The 19,510-nt window shown below is 47.6% G+C and overlaps 3 protein-coding genes and 1 long non-coding RNA gene across 4 annotated transcripts; 2 read left to right on the top strand and 2 right to left on the bottom strand.

Moving 5' to 3' along the window:
- The first annotated feature begins 122 nt into the window (after nt 1-122).
- On the top strand, nt 123-14,786 carry LOC128728357 (uncharacterized). Its single transcript, XR_008411050.1, has 2 exons — nt 123-277; nt 3,840-14,786. It is a non-coding gene; the product is annotated as an uncharacterized LOC128728357 (long non-coding RNA).
- A 91-nt stretch (nt 14,787-14,877) lies between these two features.
- LOC128728355 (neuroparsin-A-like) lies at nt 14,878-15,737 on the bottom strand. The gene is made up of 3 exons (XM_053821979.1): nt 15,595-15,737; nt 15,418-15,526; nt 14,878-15,345 (listed from the first exon to the last, which is right to left on the bottom strand). The coding sequence occupies exons 1-3, from the start codon at nt 15,666-15,668 to the stop codon at nt 15,124-15,126; spliced, it is 405 nt and encodes a 134-aa protein (XP_053677954.1). The 5' UTR covers nt 15,669-15,737; the 3' UTR covers nt 14,878-15,123.
- A 1,138-nt stretch (nt 15,738-16,875) lies between these two features.
- LOC128728356 (cytochrome c oxidase subunit 7A, mitochondrial-like) lies at nt 16,876-17,810 on the bottom strand. The gene is made up of 3 exons (XM_053821980.1): nt 17,708-17,810; nt 17,445-17,561; nt 16,876-17,343 (listed from the first exon to the last, which is right to left on the bottom strand). Exons 1-3 carry the CDS (start codon nt 17,717-17,719, stop codon nt 17,200-17,202), a joined length of 273 nt encoding a protein of 90 aa, XP_053677955.1. The 5' UTR covers nt 17,720-17,810; the 3' UTR covers nt 16,876-17,199.
- A 367-nt stretch (nt 17,811-18,177) lies between these two features.
- Nucleotides 18,178-19,091, top strand: LOC128728354 (39S ribosomal protein L40, mitochondrial). Its single transcript, XM_053821977.1, has 3 exons — nt 18,178-18,224; nt 18,292-18,540; nt 18,601-19,091. Exons 1-3 carry the CDS (start codon nt 18,199-18,201, stop codon nt 18,911-18,913), a joined length of 588 nt encoding a protein of 195 aa, XP_053677952.1. The 5' UTR covers nt 18,178-18,198; the 3' UTR covers nt 18,914-19,091.
- The last annotated feature ends 419 nt before the right edge of the window (nt 19,092-19,510 follow it).

The raw sequence follows: 19,510 nt of genomic DNA, 5'->3' as shown, positions 1-19,510 counted from the left end.
CACACAAACAGATAGGCGACGCTGCAACGGAGCTCATGCATACTACGCAGTGCGGTGCCATCAGCTTCAGGTTTGGTCGCACACGGCCGTACTCGATGCGCTCAGAAAGGTGCTAGCCGTCGACGAGACTGGTGCTGGTGCTTTTGCTCGCTCTGACCCCCGCGGTGTGGTTTGTCTCTCTGTGTGTGCGTGTGAGTGATTGTGAGTGCGACGATAAGCAATTGCTGCGAGGCCGCTGGGGGAAAACTGCCTACGGCGCGGTGCAAGCTAAACTCAGGTGGGTAGAAATCATCATTCACGTTGTCCCTACGATGTCCGAAAGCGATGCTGCAGGAGGTTTTTTGCTTCTTCTATCAAATTTTGTCCATTATTACGACCACTACCTTTGTACAGTACGACGTGTTTTGCGCTGATGGCCATCACCGAGACAAAGGCGTAATACATCGAGGCGTAATGAATTGCGTTTTAGCTAGCTCTACTATTAAGGAAGCTTCTTGTGACTGCCTGAATCCGTCCCTTTATTGAACCTTTGGTATTAGGGACTCCCTCAGTGTTTGTTTCCCCCTTTTATTCCCCAAGCACCTAAATTAATGGGGTCAAAGGTTAGGCGCACGGATTGGGAGCAAAAAAAAACAGGCACCTAGCCAGACGGAAATATCTCCGCCTATTCTTTTTTTCGTGTTTCATTCCCTTCTCTTTGGTGTGTGCGCCTCTAGCTGCTACTACGGCTCGTGTGCGTCGAAGGCCAGCTGACGCACCAACACTGAGGCAATTTCCACCTGGCCTTGTTGCTACGACGTACGCCGTGGAAGGAATTTGTCATTGCCCCTCTTTTGCGTTGCCCCGCCCTCTCCCCTCGCCTGCCAAGGGGCTAAAACAAATAAAAACATTTCGAAATAGGACATCACGGCTTCTATATACATGTTGGTGATTAGTCTCGAAGCTGGCGTTGCTCATTTGTGTGCAATCATTTGATCTAAGATGCGCACATTTTGCTGCATTATTTAATGGTGTTCAATTGCGTTTTTGTTTGCCTCTTGTAGGGACGCATTCACACACCACACAACTAACGCACCCCCACCCAACGGAGTGCAATTGTTGTCGCCATTGTTCTGATAGAAAAAAAACCAATCCAACTAATGGTGGGTCACGGAATCGAAAACCAAATCTAATCGAACTCGCGCTGCAGTTGGAAGGGCGAACAGCTGCATACGATTGCCCTCGACTCACACACATGCAAAGCGCCTCTATTGGTTCTGCTCGCAGCGACGGAAGCAGACAGTGGCCATTGCGCACCAACACACGTACAGAAACACATCACAATTTTGCTTGCTCGTTGGTACGGCCCACGGAACCGCTCAGAAAGGTGCCAGCCGTCGCCGAGACTGGTGTTGTTTTTCTCGCTCTACCTTTTCCTACGGTGGTGTAGTAATTGTGTGAGTGTGTGCGATCGCTCGTCCCGTGAAAGTGCCTACGGTGCAGCGAAAATACAGGTAGTGTGGCAATTTCCTTAATTGCACTTTGAAGTGCAGTCCGTCTAAAGATGGTTATCGAATTGACCGTCCCCAGGGCAATGGGCGTATGGGATGGTTTCTTCTTTTTTTTGTCGCTCTCTATCTCTTTCTCTCGTGTGACGCATCACGCTGGTGCCGTACTGCGTTCGTCGTAAAACAAAGACGTAATACTCGGCTGTATGACGTTTTTGAAATAAGATGGCTTTTTTTTTCTTCTGTTGAACCTCATGGCAAGGACGCATAACGAAAGGGGAAATATTTTTTTTCTTTGTCACAAATAAAATTTTAAAAATGTTGAAAGTATAAATTCGTAAAAAAGACCATCGTTATACTAATACAAAATGCTCTTTTTGAACACCAAATCCCACCTGCAACAAATCATAAGCAGCCGTGTAGAATATTCGAGTGCCAGCTTGAAAAGAAAACGTTGCCAACACTTGGACCTGTGTCTGATCTCTCGCTCTCGCTCTCTGTTCGGGAATGTTGAATCATAGATTTGATTTGATTGCATTTTCATACCACAATCCGTGGCTATTTATAGCGGCTCATTTTAAGGCTATTTCCCGTAAACGTACATGATCGGGAGGGCTATCTACGCCTTCAGCGTTTCATTTATGGAAGCATCGTACGAACCCCAGAAAAGGCAGCACAAGTAACGTCCCCTAGCGCGTGATCGAAATTTCCTAAAGCTAAAGCTATATATGACAAACACCAGCCGTGCACAAAATGTTCGTTTGCTCCATTCCCGACACTCAAACGAGAAGCATCGCAGCAGTGGGTGATTGCATTACAATGTGTAACCAATCGGTAACGAGCCGAAACGCTCACGATCAGCTCCCCCCGATGGGGGGTTGAGAAACACTGACGTGTAAGAAGCGTTCCTCACGTTAAAATGGGTCATGTCGATAGTTTGTCGAACGCCTGCTAGGATGAAGCTGGAAAACAAAAGCATCACTGCCGACCTCTCTGTGGTGGTCGTCTTGACGGAACATTTAATTGTTGTACCAGCGAACAGCCAAGGTTGGTCGTTTGGCTCAACGCAATGGCGGTTGTGTACACGTCGTCTATGTCTATTGTCTTGCGAGTCGAGTGAACCCCCCTCCAATGGGTTGGGGGGGGGGGGGGGGGGAGAGATTCCCGGGGCACTGCCTAGTTGCGTCACCAACAGCAAGTTGGAGGAAACTAATTTAAATTTCGGTTGCCCTCCAGCAAGCGACTCCACATTGCTCTGCGTAGGTCGATCGTACTTGATCGTGTGTGTGTGTATGTGTGTGTGTGTGCCTGGCCAACGGACGGGTTTCGTTGTAATTTTGTAGGAACAGAGAAGTAACAGCACACACACACACACACACACAAATTGAACGTAATGACACCCGAGGCGAAACGGTTTATGGTTCATGTCTCTTTCTCTCTCTCTTTCTCTCTGGAGTGTGGCGATTGCAATGGAACTGAGGAAAACTGGGCAGCTGATAGAGGAGGGGGGGGGGGTGTTTTCCCAACCCCCACAGAGCTTAGGGGATGAGCAAACAACCGCGGGTTCCCTCCCCAGGCGCCTCGAGGTCGATCACACCGGAGTTCGTGGCGCTGAAGTGAAAGCAGATTTTTATTTTTAGTTCCATACACCGTTGGTGGAAAGGGACACGTCATTGACACACGGGAGGGGGGTGGGCTGGTTGGGTGGGGGAGAGGGATAGGTTGCGCCCGAAACCCCGAAGCCATTCGCGACTCCAATCCACTTTAAGGACCGCCTTGCCATGCCGTATTTTGCTGGCCTTGTGCACTGTGTGGTATAATTCGTGGTTCTTGGCGTGGAGAAGGCGATGGAAACTTTCTTGTTTATTTGTACTTTTGATTGCCAGACGGGATTTGTCGAGGGGTTGGGGGCGAGCTTGAGATGTTGATGCCTTGTCTTGTTTGTGGTGTCACTGCAGGGAACAAGTTTTGTTGCAATCAGTGCATTAGTCACGACTAAATTGCTAATTGGCTTCTATTATTCATAGCGGATCGATTTTCAACTGCTTGAATGGGTTTTATGGGTTCCGATTGCTCGATTGGCTTTGGAATTAGTAAAACCAATTTTTAATTAGTCTAAATTGATCGAGTGACTCAGGAATTATAGTCAATTCATCAGGTTCTTCAACTGTTGTATAATGTAAAGCGTTATATTTTAGTGGCATTGTCTTCCTTAATATTGGACGATTTTATATAATTTATAATATAATATGGATAATTTATATAATATTTTTTCAGTTCTCTTTGTCCACATCAACTCCCTAAGTGGTATTAGGCAACTACTTACATGAGCCATTTTTCTTCTATTTTCAGCACCGGTCGAGACAGCTATGCATCTTTCTTTCTTCCTAACTTTGCTCTTCCTTATCAGAAACACGAGCTCTGTAACCGTGTCACTCCTTTACGGAACCTGAATCCCACAGCCCGTTGCGAGCGTGTCACTTCCTGTCATCCAGGGTATCGTGTGCATCTTCGTCTGATGGACAAGAGAGAGCGACGTTCTTCGACGAGGAGTCGCCCCAAGCCTGGCCCTTTTTTGTTTTCTTTTTTTTTTCGAATGCTCTACTGTGCGAGGAAGGAGGTCCTGGCGAATCTGTCACGGGAAGACCCTGCTGCCGAAAGTCGAAGGCGGGTATACGGGTACAATATGCACTTGTTAGCAGCAAATGGGTTTTTAGCTTTCTTTTGACAGCCCAAGACTACCATGAAAACCGCTGGCCCTAGAAAGGCACGACATGTTCGGACGGCAGCTTGCGTTCAAGCAACAGGCATCCTTTACCGATGAGTTTGACCGGGTCATGAATCGTGGGAGCAAGTTAACGTCTAAGTATTAATGTCCCTATATTGAACACTATCTTCAATCGGTGCGAAGCGAGTCACTTATTTAGTGAGAGATTCGTTCGCTCGCTTTGGTGAGAATCTATGATCGTGTGGCTTTTGCTACGATATAAGCAAGTTTGAACACATTGTTCAATATTTTTTTTTGTGTGTATAGCAAAGTAAATTTTGAGTTAGCTTACTTTTTGAAACAAGAGCTTATATCTGCACGAAGCAGAAGGTTCCTTTCTCCTCACTTTCGGTTCACACATCTCTCACCACGCTCGCTAGATTGAATGATCTGTTGTTAGGATCCATACGAGTCACCTGACTCGCTTAACGTCCGATAAGCGTTTAGCTATTTTTTAGAGATGCAGCTACGAAATGATGATGGGTAACAAGCATAGATGTGTATGTGTTGGGCATGATGCGGCCTACGGCAGAATGTGCGGATCTCATAGCTACGTGAGGTTGCTCCAGCGCCATATTCCTAGCCACTTCATTTGATGCAGATAAGGATGAGATGATTGGGCGCAATGCGGTTAAGTTAAGTTGGTATCTTCAAGCATGGATTGCTGCAGCATACGAATATTCGACCGGCTTGCATGGAAACGTTGTATCCGTCGTCCCACAAAACGAGCTCAAGAAGTCCTGCTGGAATCGCGCTTAGGCGCGACTGCAATGAGGGATTAATATTACTTCCATAGTCTCCTGATTATGTATTACCTCCAGCAATGATGTGAGTGCTGCTTCATCATCGTCATTGTATCCAGACGATGTCCTTCCCCTTCCCTGCGTTGGCTCAGATGCGGAAGGCACAGACGTTGAAAATCGGACGTACTCCAGCAAGAATTGACAAAACTGTATCCTTCGGGCTCGTTCAGCGTGCGTCAGCTAGCTGCCCTTCATCGCTTCGTCGTAGTTTGCTGTCCGGTTTATTGTCCTCTTCACCTGTTGCGGAAGAGCGTGGCGGATATGCTTCGAAACTGCGACTCACGCAAGCCGCATCCAGAGCGCTATGCGTGACATTCGGAAATAAGTGCATACTACGTTTTCGTCGCAAGGACGTCGTTCGTTTATCTGAGGTTTCTTTCCACCGGTCATGTCAACGCTATATGGCGTGCTGAAGTCACGTCCATCGGTTGTGAGGCTCAACGGTCTTCTTTGAGATGGTACGGATGGTTCTATCGAGGTTGTATACCCAAGCCAGCGCGAAGAGGATGCAGAAAGTCGCGAGAAGATGGGTTCATCGGATGGGGTTAGGTTTTTCGGTTTCCTGGCGGGTTCGGGCTCCTGGTAGGCGTAGGATGGAATGCGGGATGGTTTTGCTCGCCAGCGAGAAGAACTCCAGCGCACGGACGGTGCCTGCGAGTGGCCAGCAAGAAGAGAGCAAAATCCAACGAAGTTCACCTGAAGGAGAAGTGGTTTCTATAACGGCGTTTAGCGGGATGATACTTACAGTTACGATTATCTGGAATTTGAAGTGCAGGAGGCACTGATGTTTTTTCACAAGCAATCGACGAGAAGCAATGCTTATGGATGTGTATTGGTCTGTGATGTTATGCAATTATTACAAAGCTTAGCTTTTGTGCCAAGACCTAACTGCTATGGGATAATATTAGTGATTGCAACATATCCACAACCTGTGGCAGCTTATCATTTGAGCTTTCCATAATGGTGCAACTCAAACACCATCTACTGTAGCGGAGCTGATAATTCTACAAAGTTGTGTGATATATCAACACTAAAATTTATTTGATGCAGCAAGAACGCTCGCAGAATAACTGGCATCGGAATGGAAAATCGATATGAAATGCGTTTAACGTATCCCACTGCTGTGAATTATATGCTGGCTAGCATGTTCCCCTAGTACAATTGCGATGACGTGTGTGAGCTCTGTAATTGAGCACGTTAACAGTATAAACCAAACTTGTTCCTGGCCATCGTTATCAGATGTTATGCCTAGTTGTACGCTTATGGCAAACACAACTTGAAAAGGATAATTAACGTCCCATGGAAAGAGAGTGCGAAGTGAAAAATTGAATAGTTTTTGTGCTAGTTTCGCAACTATATTTGTATTGATGCATGTGTTAAGGATCTCAAATTCTTCAACGACAAGGCGCCACAATTTTTGCACACTCGACAATGTTTCACGGATGTATCTCTACCCTGCTTTAAAGAGGCGACTTGACCAGAAAATCTACACCTGAATCTGAAGAATTGTTACTACACACAGTTTCGCCTGCTTACAACCCTGATGCTTATTCACCTTTAGAAGACTTGAAATGTCCCAGCGGTTATTGATTGAGTCTTCCCGAATCAAACTATATGCTCCAGCGACCACATATTTTATCATCTGCACATAGAAATCACCATTATTAGCAGATTATCAGAATAGCTCATTTTCTGTCTTCCCGATTGGATTGGGCTCGCACCTGTGAAATTATGACACCAGATGGATGAAGCTGTTACCAGTGAAGATGAAGAAGGATTTCTTGGTATTTATGCTACATCGCTTTCAAAATTGAATATCCAAAATGTAGACCTGGTCTATAAGAGTACGCTTAGGCGTGTCGAGAACGCGATTCTTCTAATGAACCGAATGGAAAAGCTTACCTAAGCATTGAAATATCTAGAAATACACTGTAAATGATGCTTACGTCTTCAACATCTTCAAGCGATTGTATAAGGAAAGTACTAAATGGTGCTCACCGTCGGCTTACATGCGGATGGTATCCTGGAAGGCGCATATAACGATCGTCTAACGTATTCCACGAAGCTTCGACGGCTTTGCTGTATTCTTTGGATTGGCCAACATTGCCGTCCAATCGCTCCTAATGCGATGTTCTTGTTAATCCGATTTTTCGTCTGTGGCGAAAGAATTAACAAGGCATGCTGCAAGCTACGGTTTATGAAAGCCTATATGAAATCATGCGTAGCATCTAAAAGCCAGTGGTATTCTACAGTGTCATAAGGATGTCCTTCATTCATCTGAGGTCTGATTTCATCAGTCCTATCTACGATGTATTAAACGTACGCGTCATCAGTTGAGCGGCGCATCATTCTTCTAGGAGATGTTGAGATTTTTTAAGTTAATGTTATATACCCAAGCAAGCGTGAAAAGGAAGCAGAAAGTCGCGAGAAGATGGGTTCATCGGATGGGGTTAGGTTTTCGGTTTCCTGGTAGGCGTAGGATGGAGTGCGGAAAGGTTTTGCTCGCCAGCGAGAAGAGCTCCAGCGCACGGACGGTGCCTGCGAGTGGCCAGCAAGAAGAGAGCAAAATCCAACGAAGTTCAACTGGATGAGGAGCAGTGGTGTCGACGACGATGTTTGACGGGATGTTTTCAGTCTCGATTTTGTAGTGCAGGAGGCACTGATATTATTTTGGCAATAGAATACGATAAGCAATGCTTTTATATATGCATTGAATGAGTACTTATAATGCTCTTCGTCATAACTTACACTAATCGTATGACAGATTATTAAGCCATGGAAAATTTACACCAAATATTGCTTATGTAGTGCAAGAAATTCTAAAGCTTTTAGTTGTGTTCCTGAAAAAGTTGCAAGTTGTATTATCACAATTTGTAATAATGTTCCTAATGGCAGTGATCCATAAGTAAGCCATTTTGTCACTAAAGGCTGCCGTCCTCATTGTTGCCTAACTCATTTCTACATTCATAGCTGCGAAAACGTTACTTAGATCTTACAATCAACATTTTATTTAGAATCAAACTGAATGCGACAATTGAACACTTCTACTAAGTGTGATCGATAGACATATTTTATGAAATTTGTGCACGGATAAGAGATAGATGAACCTTTCTGTTAAGGGTGATCAATAGTCATATTTTATGGAACCTGAACTAACTGGAACTCGGATAAAAGATATATAAACCCTGCTTCTGCTAAGGGTGATCAATAGACATATTGCACAAAACTTGAACAAACTTGAACACGCATAAAAGATCAATGAACCCTTCTGCTAAGGATGTTCGATACTCATACTTTATGTAACTTACCTGCTGTAAAGACAGTACGTGGAGTAAGGAATCCCAATTATGTGTGAACTATTTAGCTACTTGATATGATCTGCTATTGGTATATCTAAAACATATTATGAACCAAACGTCTTATGAAAAAAACCCGTCTATGAAAGCGACTTATAACCTTCGCTCAGTTCTCACAATCGAAAAAACGTACCTGTGAATATGAAGTTTATACCTGCATGTAACACAATTTATAAGTATTTATTAGTAAGTACGATTACCACGAATCAAAACCGAATCTTGAGGTACTTGACGTACGCATTAGTATGACGATTGCATATTGAGCAGGACCCAGAAATGCATAAAATCAGTATGAGGAAACTCAACCAAACCAGAACACACATCTGGTAGATCTCAATAATCTCGCACCGTGTGCGCAACGAACTGAACCAACCAAAACGGAAACATAAACCAGGACTTTGTGGGATAGAGGGCGGGAACAAGATATAGTAGCAGCAGGCTACTAGCTGCCGGAAGCCACCAGAAAATAGCAAACGAAGCATTGAAGTATTGACGCTGGTGCGTTAGCGAGGGCGTTAAATCGCGCTGAGTATTTGGGAAAATCGATACGCGAATAAATTGCCGATGCTTTGACCACCTTGTATGCATGAATGGCAGCTGGAGTTGTTAGTGGCAGCATATACACATAAATACATATATTTTTTTTTCGTTCGATTTCCCTCGTTCTGCTCACATGGAACTGCGCTTGAATCCGCCCGTCTCGGGAGGAGCAGTGCTGCCAAAGTATTTAAAAAGAAACGAATCAAATAAATATTTCATTTTCATTTCCAAACGAAACCGTTCTTTTTGTTGAAGCTTTTGAATGGACAGAGAAGGGAGAGAGAGAGAGAGTACGTTACTTGATTATGTGAACTTAACCATAAACGTTTTCTATATTGGTCCTAGCTGACATGGATATGCAAAGGTAGATGGCAGCCTTTTCCATCATTTTTTCTCTCTTGCCTATGTTGAGTGCCAGGCCCTGCTGTACCGCTCTGGGGACGTTGGTGTCGATCCAGAGCCGGGTGCATTGAAAGGTGGACGACGAATGTGCGAAGATCGTTCAAGGGTAGCCTGGCTAGACGCCTATATAAGTAGCGGCCTGCCTATTCGGCGAGCCCGTGCGGTATAAGCGGTCACAGTGAAGAAAGAAGAGAAGATGAAAAGAATGCTAGCATATCACGTACCGTATCCCTTCTGCCGCCAGCAGTAGTAGAGACGAGAACACCCAATATCTCCCTGCCACGTTGGCGGTCACGATCGCACAACCGGTGCCGGAAGGAACGCAGGACAAGCAGGAGATGAGCGCGCAAGCGAACAGAAACAGACAAGAAGAGACGGTAACGGTAGAAGCGGGACATAGTAAATCATATAGAGAACAGATAAGCAAAACCAGCCACTGGGAAGGCCGCGGAAAACGCGTTGAAAGCCCGCCCATTCGCTGGGTGAACGGGAACGCTTGAACAGAGTAGCAGGTAACGTGTGGTACAACGCCCTTCCGAGGGTGTAGTACCGGTTAGTGGCCGGATTGTGGCGAGTCCTGCGCCCGCGCTAAGCGAGCGCTGCTTACAACTATCACTTTTGTTTCGATTCTAGTCTCGACCCGGTATTAGTAGTACGGCTAAGCGATATAACCGAAGTCCGGAACTGACCTCGCCCTTAAGCGCGTTAGGGGGTGTGGGGCGTAAACCTTGTGCGGAGGGCGAACACCTACTGTGAAGATCCTAGTGCCCCTCACACTATCCCCATCTTCCCCAAAAAAAAAATCCGGAGCCAAGCAAACAAAGCGGGAGACCAAGCACGTTTAAAACGCGACGAAAGACGTGTCCTAGCTGAGTCACAATCAAAAACCTAACCTGCTCGAATCGAGTACATGGAGAGTACACATATACACACGCGCGCGCAAACACACAAACGGACGCGAGCGGCTAACTCTGGACAGCGATAAAGGAACGCTAGGCTTCATGCAGACGAATCGAAAGTGTTACGTTATGGGTGTTCGACAGCGTGCCCTCAGATTGGCTTCTCGCAGAGGTGTTCTACCACACAGCGGATGCTCCAGACTTCTGCCTGCAACACCGCACCGCGAGGTTCCTGAGATCTACGGCTCCAGCGAGGCCGCCTCCAGCCAGAACCTGGCACGGTCGTGGAAGGTGACGTGTCTTCTCCCCAGAGACATGGTTGGACCGGGTGGAAGGGGCTTTTGCACCATCCTCCCACGCACACCCCCATTCGTCCTTGCCAAGCGACACCACTCTATCTCTGTACGTTTTAGTATTCAACCAACGTTGCTCCTCTACTATTTCCGTGCTCGTTCCATGCACTTGGGACCGGGAACCTGAGCGTGACAGGATCGACCCGTCTAGCCCATCCTGCGAGAAGGTTCCAGCGATGCGGAGACCAAATGAGGCAGCTCTAGCTGCTACTCGATGCTCGATGGTGGACGTGTCGAGTCGTCGTCCTCAGCAACCAACTCCTCGCAACACCCGGGCAACCCAGCAAGGAACGGCGGAAGAGGCTTTATTCTCAGATTTTCAGCCACAGACCAGACACCGACCTGCGCATCCTGCTGCAGTTTTTCCTACTTCTCCTCTCAACCCTTTCTCGCTCTCTCTCTCTCTCTCTCGCATTTCCTTCCACGGCAACGTGCGCGTGTATGTGTGTATGTGTATATGTGCATGCGTGTGTCGGTGCCAGCTGTAGCGAATACAGTTCTTCCTGCAAAAAAAAAACACCTACGGACAGCGACGCGAACGTGCCTCCTGCGCAGAGGTTACCGAGGCAGTAGTACTGTCAAGTGCGCAACACACCACCTATCTCTCGGCTCCTTCAGAGCTTTCTTTTTTTTGTTTGCTCTGTTTCTGGCAACACCTGGCTCTCGGGAGAAGGCTCGACGCGTTCGACGACACCTTGGCCGGGGCTGGCTTGCTGACAGTCGGCAGGACATGTGGCGTGTGCGGTGTGTGTGTGTGGTGTGGTGCGTAAAAAAAAGGATATACAACGTGACTTCATAAACCTCCCCTCCCTCCCCTTCCCCTTCCGTGTGCTGCAGCTGCCGGGGAAAAAGAGCCAGCGAGCCAACCGCGAAGTGGCGTGTTGTGTGTGCCTCTGCTAAGACCGACCCGTAGCGGTCGCGTTTGGTGCCTGCGAATCGCCACGTGGTTTTGCCGGCAAACGTTGCGGGCCCGAAGTTAGCAACCGATAGACTAAGAAACCGCGAAAAAAACTCCCGGAAAAGCTGGATCCCGTCTGTCGCGCGTTGGCCGGTTGACAGCATCATCCTGCCGATGCGGTGGGAGACGGGGCGCCGTAGGGTTGTGGCTGCTGGCGCTGCTTATGCGGGGCTGTCCGCTGGCAGCCCCGTGTGTGTGTGTGTGCCGGGTGAACAGACACAACCGTACCGCCCACCCGATGTGGATCTACGCGCGCAAAGTGTACGCAAGCGAACAAACGAAACAAAAGAAAAAAAAAGAAATGAATATCACCCACGATCCATCCTGCGGCCGGTGTGGGGTTAGATCGCGCGACAACCGACCGGCAAATCCTTACGATATCCATCACCCCACATTTGCAGGGTTCGCCGACCCGCAAAAGTCCCCGACCATTAGTGTGTAGACGTTAAGCGACGAAACGAGAAAATTACACGGTTAAACGCGCCCGACATGAAAAACCCACGACCGGACGGGCACAAAGAGGGGGTTGCGATGGGTGGGCGGGCTCTGCTCGCCCTCCTCTCCCACCTCAGACCGCCACCCGTGGCTGATTCGGTGCCCACGCTGCGTGTGTTGGTCCTTCGAGCAGGATAATGGCACGTCAACGCGACCAACTCTCGATCGGAAAATGGCTCTCTCTCTCTCTCTCTCTCTCGCAACAGCAGCAGCAACAGCGAGCCAACAACCCCTGTCCTGTGTGAAGCGTTACCCATATCCCTCTCCCAACCTCAACACTCAAACACAACCGAGCGATCGGGGGTGTGTGTGTGTGTGTGTGCAGACACCTAATGCGGCGGCAAACTGTCCTTCCGATCGGCATAATTTAGTTCGCGGCAACTCACCCAGCCCGGTTCGCCCTTTTTCGCTCGTGATCGTTTCGTGTGGGAAAAGCCAAGACCGGGATCCTGCCGCTCTACCTCCTGCCTTGGGGAGACGGATCCTGGGGGATTTTGCGTGAAGGATATCGCGCAGGTTCGGTCGGGCGAACCGCTCCTTGCGGATGTTCCATCCAATCCCTCTTCCCCCGGCCGAGCCTTGAACGTGGTGCCCTTCAGGTGTCCTTGGATCCGTTCCGCGCAGTCCCGCAGTGCTGTAACGTAACTACTTCGCTCCAAGTGTGTCGTGCTCTATATCCTAGCGATAAGCCTGTTGGCATTTGTTTGCCAAGCTGCCGAACAAACAGAAATACGAACGCATATGGACTAATTTCTCTACTCACTCTATCTATAAGCTCTAATCCTATGTCGGTATGTACGAACGTCTATGTTAAGCTGCCCGTTGCTGCCGCCACCGTCACCATCACCACCACCGGTACCTTCCTATCGTAGATGATAAGCTAAGAAACGAGAACGCGCATCTGTCGGTTCGAACTTCTTCTATAATTAATGCCTTTTTTTTCGTTATTAATTTGACGGCCACGAGCGAACCAAAGCACCAAAGGGTAACCGGGTTTTTTTTTCGGGCGATGATGATGTGCGGGTTTTGCGGTGGCCACATCGAAGCGGTGATCCCGGCCAACGCTCTCGCTGGCCCGGGTGACCCTCGACCGCACCACCACACCCCACCCCCGCGAAACCCACAATTGTGCCGATCGGGAGGAGGGTGGCCATGAAAACGCGACCCTTTTTTTAGGTTCTGCATCCACTCTGCTCTGCTCGCTTTCCACACCCACACATACGAACATCTCCTCCTCCTCCTCCTCAACCGGAACCACACCGGATGCCGGCCGCCGCCCACCGGTGGTACCCCGCCGGAGACCTTCCACCGCTTGGGGTCACTCTGTTTCACTTTTAGTTTTCTTTTTTCCAAACATTTTTCTCTGCGCCTACTACGAAACGTGTTCCGGGTTCCGGTGCGAATAACAAAAACAAAAAAAAAAGAAACATCCAACGACACCTCTCCTGCGTGCTGATCCTGTCGGTCGCCGTCCCACACGCGGGACGCCGCCCGCAACGTATCCGGTCCTTTGCTCCTCTGGGAAGGGGGGTGCGCCCGTGGCTGGTTCCAGTGCACGCCGGCAGAGGGGGCGCGGTTCGACGGGAAGGACTGTAGAGCGTGAATCCAACGTGTCCGCGCCCCCCCCTGTAAGACCGGTGGCAGGAGCCAGTGTGCGCGCCCTAGCAGAAGGGGAGGCAAGTGGGCCACAAAAAACCAAACCAAAAAAAAAACCACGTGTCAACGCCAACATGTACGAGAACGCGTGTTCGCAGCCGCTCGTTTTACTATTCCGCCACGACCGGGTCAGGAAGGGGGTGCGGGGGTGCTACCGGGCGGCGGCAGGTTTGGCCGGTTGGTACCGTTGCGGCCTGAAGGTGTGCAGGGGGGTTGCGTCTGAAGGGCGCACAACCCCGACACCAAGGGTCCTTAAAACACTCACACGGTCACACGCAACAGAGATCCTTATTCCGTACACTACCTGTTTTCCCTATCCCCCGGTCAATATTTGAGTCCTTTTTTTCTTTCAACTGCTGTTTTAGTGTTGATTTTTTCCTTCCATCAAACTCTCTCAACATCTCGTCGCTGTGCGGTAGAACACCACTTCGGCAGGACAAAGGACACGCTGTCGCAACACCCGTTCGGTCCGAATTTGCGATTCGTCTGCACTTTCGCGCTCGGTGAAAAAAGAAACGCAAAACGATACGCCACCCTTAACGTACGAGATCTGTCGCGGAAGAGCCCTACGAGGCGAACAGCCGTTTGCGGAACGAAGCGAAAATGATAGCCGCGCGGTTACAAATTCGTACGCGAGCAAAGCAAAAGCGAAACAAAGCCGCGGAAAGCAAAAGAACAAACGAAAGAGACGAAAAAAACGATACGAAAGCGGCAAAGGAGCGCAAAAGAAAAGAGAGAAGAACAAGAAACGAAACGAAACAAAAGAACTATAAAACACAGCAACCCATTAAAACAAACAACCCAATAAAACATGACAACCCGATAAAACCCACCAAACCCGGCAAGCGGCCAACTGCTGCGCGTAAACCAAACCAAACGAATAAAAGGACATGTGGGAAGAGGGCGGGTAAATAAAAAAACAAAGCTAACAATTTGCAACACGTAACGTGACACGTTCGGCGCGGTTTTTTCTGTTTGTTTGTTTTGCTTTTGTTTCGCCTATTGGTTTACTAGCGCAATAAAACGAACCTCTGTGTTTAAGCGTAAGAAAACAACCCCGAAACAGTGTGTACGTTGTGTCGTTTTCCCTCTTTAACGCCATGATGACAGGACACGGTTCTCCGGTTGAAGAAAAGGACTCGAGCGAGAGTGAGTGTTCCACTGTTTTGTGTGGTTATGTTTTTTGTTGGTTTATTTGTTGAAGGCTAATTTCTATTCTACGATAGCGAAAGCGCACAGGAGCGGCAAGGATAGCGGCTGGCTGGCTGGCTAAGATACTCGGAACATCCGGGCGGGCGTGAAATGGCTACCATTGCGACGGTTTTACAATGCGTGGAGGTGCTGGCAACGTGGCAGAGACATGCCAGCTGTGGTCTGCGTATCCTGGAGCAGTCCTTGCAAAGAAGCCTAGTAGTCGTAGATCGAGTAGAGCCGATCGATGTACCGCGCCAGCATATCCGGGTCGGAGCGGGGCTGATAGCTGTGCCGTTTGGACGGATGGCAGGCCTCGTTGAAGCAGTTTCCTTTGGTGCAGCCTTTGCACTGACCGTTACAGCACCACAACCCATCCGCGCACTTGCCGTACAGGATGATATCGGGAATGTTGGTACCGCAGTTCTCGCCCGGACCCTATAGAAGGACGAAGGAAGCGGATCGGGCGTAAGGACGGAGTGCCGCAAAGTGCCATTGCAACTGGCTTACCTTGATGCAATCCCACTTGCCGCACGCGTTGAGGAAGGTCCCGTGGGGGCACATGGCCGAGTTGTTGACTTCTGGCTTCACCATGCACCGCACCTTGATTGGGTTCTTCCTGTAACGGTGAGAGAGCGCTACGTAAGCGATTGAGCAATGGAGAACGAACTGCTGCCCGCTACTGACGGTTGGGCTAGACTCCAGTAAAAGTATCCCATCAGGACGACGGTGAACAGGAGCACGCTTCGGGAGGACATCATTTACTCGAACAATAAAACAAAAACCGTTACTTCTATTTGAACACGAACACAGCAACACACGCACACACACGCACGCACGAAACAAGAAACTGGCTCGACTTGAAGCACAACCGTTATCCTAGCATCGGCCCTACGAGCGGATCCCTATCTACACCTTATGCTAAAAAAACGGATCCCGTGGCCAAGTGACTGCTCGGAACGGTGCACGATGTGTGTCTGCTTGGTTGCCGGATGTCCGGTGCAGGCTTTTATAGTGCATCCTGGCCAGCCAGCCCGTCAGGATCTTACCTCCGTCAGGAAACTTGCGCCTCGCAACCGTCTTCCGACGGTGCCATGCTAATGAAGCTGCCCGAGAATCATCACTTAACGTGCTGTGTCGTCTCAAGGTGGCCTGTGGTCGCGATTCTTGACGCGTGTCCTGTCCGAGGACCCGCTGCCAGACGGCAGATTGATCTCTCTTTTTTTCTCTATGGCCTCCAGCACTACAGCTTCCCGCTTCAGGCAGACACATCCCTGGATAGCTGCTCATTAGCATCTCGCAGCCGTCCGGGAGAATGATTTCGATGGAAGACGAACAAATTAAATTGACAGTCGGCTGGTCAAGCGGAATCGTCCTGCAACGGGGGCGGTTTTACTTCTGCATCGAGTGGGGGGTTTTACTGAGGGGGAGCGGGGGGGGGGGAGGAATAAATATGTTATTTTAATAGCGATTTGCTTAGCCTCATCTGCATGTATAATTACTCTTTCGCCCAGCGACAGCGTGGCTTCTTTATTGGAAGTTATTGGGTGCGGTTAGTGTCTTATTTAGAATCATCGATACTGGCTAGATATTGTAACGGTCAGTGGTTTTCACAGCGGTATGATATACATAAAAAGCTAACCGTTAAATTTTCTGCTTAAATCAATCAAACATCCCCAAGCATTCATGGGATTATAGATCCGAAAGTTTCAAAATTTGATAACGAATCTTTTGCCATCCATCCGAACCATCAATTCAATCGTTCGAGCAAGCGTTGTTTTCTTGCTGCAGTGAATATTGAGCCTTTTTCTCGTGGTTTCGTTCAATTAGTATTTGCAGTAGTTATACTACTCGCAGCGAAGGTGCGTTTCTAGTCGCTGACAGTGATTATGTAAGTAATCTAAACCAGATACTTTGTCTGCGTTTCGGATGCAAACCAGTGCGGTCGAAATACCAGCAGGATTATTGCTCAAAACGCATATTTATTTGCTGATAAATGCAGGAGTAAATGTGCAACGCCGTGCGAGTTGGAATCATTCGTTTTACCTTTGCATCCCGTATCGTTTCCACATGCATAGTTAGTCACAACACGCCTGAACGTTAATAGTGCGAAGAGAAGGAACGGTCCTACGCTACTATCAAACAAAACTCTAGCAATGCTCGGCACGTAAATACCGTTTTGACAATAATTTTAGACTACAGCTGCTGCAAGCTAGAGGTGCACAGGGTTGATGGGAGTTTTACAATAACACTTCTAACGTAGCAATCATCGGTGGTGATGCGACGATGCATCTAATCCTCCTTTTTCGGGTAGCTCAGTTCGTAGAAGAGCTTGCCAATACCGGCCAGACCAACCAAGCTAAGAACCACCGTCAGGGAGAACAGCGCGTTGTCCATCGCGCCTCCCTTCAGGAACACAGGCTTTCCATCGGGTTTCTGCAATGATGAATGGATATATGTTAGGAGTTTTGGGTTGGTAGGCATGATACGAACAACAACAAAAAAACAACCAGTTGTTGGATCACGAGGACAAGTACCTGGAATTTTTCCTGGATGTGTTTCAACTCCTTGTAACCCTGGGCCACTTCGCCGGATGAGGCCGTTGCGGTGCGGGAGAATTGTCGGTTCTGCTGCAGCACCAATCGGGCAATATTCTGCAGGAATCGAAGACGGAGAGTAGATAAATTACGTAATTTTGTGGGTTAGGATATAGAAGCGTTCCGGGTGGCTCTTCGTTTGAACGGGTACAATTTCGGATCTGATGGTGCCGATTGCAAGGCTAACAAGATTAATTACTCACTTTGTAGCTCATGGTTGATCGAAGAGGGAGAATTTTGGGCTCAGCTGTAGAAATAACTTACGCACTTGCGTTCGGTTCGTCTTCTGTGGTTGATGGAAAAGTGATGGTAGTGAAGTGACATTTATGCTGACCCGTATTTTGGGCTCACATATGGATCTGTCAAACTTATACATTTTTCATATTTCCATGTAATAATTCATATATTTTTTGTAGCTCTATCCAATGTTAGTTGTTTAAAGAATAGCAGAAACAAACTGAGAAAAATATAACGAATCGAATCGTTAGGGTACCACGTTGATTGCATTCATTAATTATCATTATTATTCGTATCCATACTCGTTGTTATAATGGCAATATTTCGAGCTATAAAGTAAAACTTATTTCGAGCAGATTGCAAAATGTCAGCTAGTGTTATGAAACAACTGTCATCAGCATGAGCAAGATTCTGTTTATGTAAAATATAAGGGAAATCGCCTGTTTTAGATGGTAAAATGTTAAACATTTCGGTGTTAAATCGGTAAGTATAATATTCGCATCAAATGCTTTGGGCCATTTGCTAATCTGGGAATCACCGGAAAATGTAGATTCGTTCCGCTGCTGGGCCACACGAGGTCAATTCATAGCACCACTGGTCTGCTGTTCCGCAGTACGCCGGTACTGTGTGCAGAACCGCTAAAAAAGAAGAAAAAGCTCGACCCTCAAATCGTCAAGCAGCGCGAGGAACGCAGACGAAAGCGTCTCGAGAAGCAAATTCGTAGACTGGAGAAGAATGCCCGTCAATTGAAACCGATCGAGGAGCTCGAAACCCCAATGGAGCTGATAGACGAGCAAAGGTAAGGTTCGCCGGGGGTTGAACATATAGAAGCCAACGGTTTAACTTCGTTTACTTGTAGCAAACGAAAACGTACTGTGCCTAAACAATCCCTTGAACTGATCGAGAGCCGAGCATTGCTGGAGAAACAGTGGGCCAAATTTAAGATGCAGGAGAAGCTGAGCGACTATCAACTGTTCGATCGGATAATGGCAGCGCAAACCAAAGCATTGAATGAGCTGAAACTGGAATCCGAAGAACTATACCAGAAGGCGATTCAAGTCGATCGAGCGTTGGTGCCGTTCAGTGCGACTGGCCCAGTCTCAACTCCTCCAATCAAAGACTATGAACAACCAGATGGCGATTACATCGATGTGTCGCGGAAGTGGGAATAATTTGGCACTTTCCGTGTGGAAATCGCAGTTTATGGGGATTGATTTTCTGGCATGCTTCGTTCACCGGCACGGAAACATTGCAGCTGGAATAACATAATATTTTCGCAATAGACGTATTGCGCGATTAATTATTAGTGTTTCTCTTGCTCTAGGCATCATTGGTATAAAATAAATTTACCAAAACATATCACTGTTGTGTAATATTTTCAAATCATAAATAATTTAATGTGTGATTCAATTATGCCTGTTTAAGTAAAATGCATTTAATGCAAACAAAGTCAATTCATTTCTCAATGTGGCATAAAAACGCGAAATAACTTGTGAACATATACAAATTTGCCATAAAATTTAGTCATCAATAACGGTTGAATGATAATTTACAGCATTTAAGATAAATTGCCAGTGGCCGCTATAACTAAGCATGCGCCCCGTGAATATGTTTTTACGATACTTACATTCAATGTTTTTTTTTGGAATGAGATAAACTACTCAACAAAAATTAATTAATAATGTTCTCTTACTTCGATCGAAGACTCAGCATACTTGAAAAAAGTAGCCTGTTAAGCAAGTCCTGTAAGCTCTTTCGCATGTTCGAGA

The sequence above is a fragment of the Anopheles nili genome, chromosome X (assembly GCF_943737925.1).
Source record: "Anopheles nili chromosome X, idAnoNiliSN_F5_01, whole genome shotgun sequence".
Classification (NCBI taxonomy): Eukaryota; Metazoa; Arthropoda; class Insecta; order Diptera; family Culicidae; genus Anopheles; species Anopheles nili.
The sequence above is the reverse complement of the archived record's forward strand: the minus strand, read 5'-3'. Positions and strand labels throughout refer to the sequence as shown.

Excerpts from the sequence above, each read along its gene's own strand:
- LOC128728355 (XM_053821979.1), bottom strand. The coding sequence starts at position 15,668 with ATGATGTCCTCCCGAAGCGTGCTCCTGTTCACCGTCGTCCTGATGGGA. Across the intron at positions 15,527-15,594 it reads TACTGGAGTCTAGCCCAACC|GAAGAACCCAATCAAGGTGC; the intron begins GTCAGTAGCGGG and ends TCACCGTTACAG. Across the intron at positions 15,346-15,417 it reads GCAAGTGGGATTGCATCAAG|GGTCCGGGCGAGAACTGCGG; the intron begins GTAAGCCAGTTG and ends GTCCTTCTATAG.
- LOC128728356 (XM_053821980.1), bottom strand. Across the intron at positions 17,344-17,444 it reads ACATCCAGGAAAAATTCCAG|AAACCCGATGGAAAGCCTGT; the intron begins GTACTTGTCCTC and ends TCATCATTGCAG.
- LOC128728354 (XM_053821977.1), top strand. The coding sequence starts at position 18,199 with ATGTTAAACATTTCGGTGTTAAATCG. Across the intron at positions 18,225-18,291 it reads AACATTTCGGTGTTAAATCG|ATTCGTTCCGCTGCTGGGCC; the intron begins GTAAGTATAATA and ends CGGAAAATGTAG. Across the intron at positions 18,541-18,600 it reads GAGCTGATAGACGAGCAAAG|CAAACGAAAACGTACTGTGC; the intron begins GTAAGGTTCGCC and ends GTTTACTTGTAG.